This window comes from Anastrepha obliqua, chromosome 4 (assembly GCF_027943255.1).
Source record: "Anastrepha obliqua isolate idAnaObli1 chromosome 4, idAnaObli1_1.0, whole genome shotgun sequence".
NCBI lineage: Eukaryota > Metazoa > Arthropoda > Insecta > Diptera > Tephritidae > Anastrepha > Anastrepha obliqua.
The window spans coordinates 9,339,082-9,343,005 of record NC_072895.1 but is presented as its reverse complement, the minus strand read 5'-3'; the positions used below and the strand labels follow the sequence as shown (position 1 = coordinate 9,343,005).

The window sequence follows — 3,924 nt, the reverse complement described above, 5'->3', positions numbered from 1 at the left end:
TGCAGATTAGAAATTCTTGAATTTTGCCAAATAAAATTAAATAAAATTTCAAGTTTCATATTTTCTTTTATATCTTATAAAAATATATACTTTATTGTTTTGTACAAAATGTCGTACATATAAATGTAAATATTACAAAATATTATGTTTCTAAACATATGAAAATACATTTATACATAAATAATAAATAATACGGGTGCACTAATTTTCAGATGAAGTTCGTTAAAAACCAAAGCAATTACACAAATATTTCGTACAATGCAAAAATGCACACTAAATATTATTAAAAAATAAACAAATAATTTTCTTCGGTTTTCGATTGGTGAAAAAGAAATACTTAGATGCTACAAATAAACCAAAATTTATCACAAACAATGAAACTGTAGAAAATTTCTCGCATTCGAGTCAATGAAGTGTGCCTTTGTGTGTGTGTGAAAAATATTAATGTTTACCAACAAAAACAAAATGTTAAATTAAAAACCTTAAATTACAAGTGAATAAAAATGCCATGAACACTATTTAATGGAAACGCCAGAAAGGACGATTAACCACGCTGCAGATGTGGGTGTGATGCGATGGGATGTGATGCTTTGAAGCCTTCAATTGGCAATTTCGGGGCGTATGAGGAACATTTTTGCACTTGTGCGGCGCTTATTCAAATGCATGCGGGTATATGTGCATGTGTGCGTGCACATTTACATGCCCTCACACGTGGCCATGCACGCCTCATAGCTGGAGAAGTTGTTTTCATTGCCATCGCAGCCGCCGAATTTGAATTCGACACAAGTCTTGCGACTGGGATCGTAGCTGAAGCGTGGAATAAGCGCGCGGCAAACACCCTTGCGTATTGGCATGCGGCAGAAGGTTTCCGGTGCGGAACGGCCGGATAATGGCACATCGTCCAGGGAGACAGCATCGAAGAAATCGCCAACGTCATCGTAGAGGTCCATGGGACGCGCCTCAGCCATTGGTGTGTTGATGGTAAGCAACATGAGGAGTGAGAGTAGATATGCGACACTGAATGCTAGTTGTAGCGTAGTCACGCGTTTATTATTGTTGTAGGCACTTTGGTGTTGCATGGTGATTTTCGCGTAATTGCTTATTCACGGGTCTAGTTCTTTAGTTAACAATTCAGAATGTTTAATAGGTTTTCACTATTTTCGCTAGTGTACGTTTTGCTTGCGTTAATGCAATTTTCACTTTTTCAATAACTATTACTTTGCAAAATACAAGAATTTGTTTCTCAATTGAATTGAATTTCTCGAATAAATTTGAATTTCTTTTTTACTTTTCGCCAAGTCACTTATTGTGTTTAATGTTTGCAATCAAACTGAATTCGTCGCGGTTAGGCTACGCGATTTTATATGAGACTGCGCTGTGCGGCCTAGAGTTGTCGCCGCTGGCAAAGAAATCAGCAAAAGTCAACATTACCACCAATACACGCCCAACAGTGGCCAACAAATATGCTCACAGCAATGATCATCGTCAACACATGAATCGAGTGAATGTTAAATGGAGCTACCTACATATTTACTCTCTCTCTGCCTGCATAATTACGCTCACATGCGCTCTTTTCGCATACACGCTACTTTGCTTTCTCTTTGCTGTTGTACAATTTGTTTGTTGCAATTTTTCGCGGGTAATTCCCATGCAAGCACGTATAGGTACGAATGTGAAAAACAACAAAACTATTACTTCGTGTGTTTTGCGCTGCTATGCGTACTCAGTGCGGTTCGGCACGCTTCATGCATTCGACTTCTTGTTTTTGTATAGTGACGACGCATGCGTCACGGTGCGTACGCACGCCACCGGAATACAATTGGGTGTTGTTTTATTGCCTTAGTTGTTTCTTTTGCTTAGACGTTTGTATTCAAGGCAAATATTTTGGTGACGTCAACAATTTGTGCAATCATAGCACTTGCCGAATGTGTGAACGTAGTTGGTTTGACGGTTGATTGAGTGATTTTGGCGTTACTAGCAAATAAGAGGGACGCAACAGCGCAGTTTGTTTAGATATGGATCTTAGTTGGAATTCGGTAGGCAGTGAGTAATTCAAAGATTTTGAAACTTTAAAATGAGCTATATAGCCATTACAAATTAAGCGTAAAAAATTTCTGCAACATGGGCTTCGATTTCGTTCAAAATCTAATCTGCTAATCGGCTAAATTCACGCCGGAAATTAACTTAAACAAATTTTGACGTTTATCACAGAAGTTATGGTGGCGGCAGAGAGTCCAAAAACATCCCTAACAGAAAGAACTAAAACCTTGGATGAAATCGATTGAAAGCCTATCATTTCCAAGCTTTCATATCAAATTTAAAAAGCTATTAATTGTCTTGGGTAAACATTTTCTGTAATATCGGTATATTTTTTGGTATCGTAGTGTGTTTTCAAACCGTCATAACTTCTGAAGTCTTTGAGACTTTATCTGCGAAAAAATTTTATATAAAAGATAATTTTTCAAACTTTTTAATGATCATAGTTTAGTCAAACAAAAAAAAATTGTGGGAATATGCAAAAAATTTTAAAGAGTTTCTAAAAAAAATATTTTGTGAGATAAGTTATGGAGATAATCAAACTGAAATACTGTCTAACTTATAATCTTTCCAATGATATCCAATGCATGCAAATCGGATCAGAAAATTTGTAAATTTTTAGTGCTTTATTATAGGTTAGGCTACAGGCTTTTTTGGCTTATGCCATTCCATAAGTATTGTGAAAATAAAATAAATTTTTTTCTATGTTCATTTCCGTCTGTTTGAACATGCACAAAGTGGCGCAAAATTAATCACCTTATCGAACAAATTTTAATTTTTGCAATTTTGACACTTTTGAACTCGACGGCTACAGTACACAAGCAGACTACCATTAGGTAGGCTTCCATTAAATATTTTTTTCAAAGGATTGACTGTGAGAAATTATGCAGGTTTTTGTATTTCAATACTTCATTGCGTGAATTGAGGCACAGTCATTTGCTTGTCGAAGGTTAGGTTAGGTTAGCCTGGTTGGCAATAAGCCACGCATAGACTTTTGGTCCCTAGCGATACCAGACGGAGACCGACCTCTATGAATACTGAAAGTAGAGATCATCTAGGATGGCTGGGAGATCCGCTTTTGAGACGTCCTCCAGAACCTCAAACAAGGGGACTCCCAGGCATTTTAAACGCGTTTTTAATAATGCCGGACAAACGCACAGAAGGTTTTCTAAAGTTTCCTCAACATCCTCTCTGCATTTCATGCATTTGTCCGCGTTAGCAATCCCTATCTTGTACGCATGTGCAGCCAATAAATTATGACCTGTTAGCATACCTATAATAGTTCTGCAGTCCTTTCGCGAGAGCGTACGAATTGAGTCAGTTTTTGTCGTTAGTTCTACACATAACTTTTGCTGTTTTGCATGTGGTCAGATTAGTCCACTCGCCTTTTCATTTAGTCGTCCATTTCGTTGCACTTTGTATTTAGCGGTTTTGATATGTCGTTCTCTTGTTCAAAAGGTAGTCTAACAGCACCTTTTATGTCTTTGCCATCACCATAATGCCTTTGTGACGAGGTACCCAATAGATATGCAGCCTACTGCTTGCGGTTAGCCTTTCTATGGCCTCCCCGCTCCGTTGAACGTTTTTGGACTTAATACAATATGAGCTTATTGCTTTTATTGCTGCTTGACTGTTCACGAATATATTAATTGTTGAGTTCTTTCTTGTTCTAGTGTAGGCTAGCTCCGCGGCTTTCCTCAGCAAAAACTTCAGCTTGGAAAATACTGCTGTTGTCTGGAAGCTTCATAGGCTGTCTTATCCCTAGTTTTGAGCAGTAAGTCTCCGCTCCCACTCCGTCTTACGTTTTATGGTACAGCCGTCTGTGTAGACGTGAAAAGTCCTCTGGCCAGCCTTCATGCCCTTGTACCATCCCTCCTCTTCAATTGT

The 3,924-nt window shown here is 38.0% G+C and overlaps 1 protein-coding gene across 1 annotated transcript; it reads right to left on the bottom strand.

The window, feature by feature from the left end:
- Window positions 1-659: 659 nt before the first annotated feature.
- On the bottom strand, window positions 660-1,306 carry LOC129245377 (kunitz-type serine protease inhibitor homolog beta-bungarotoxin B chain). The gene has a single exon (XM_054883494.1). The coding sequence runs from the start codon at window positions 1,077-1,079 to the stop codon at window positions 696-698; it is 384 nt and encodes a 127-aa protein (XP_054739469.1). The 5' UTR covers window positions 1,080-1,306; the 3' UTR covers window positions 660-695.
- Window positions 1,307-3,924: the final 2,618 nt, after the last annotated feature.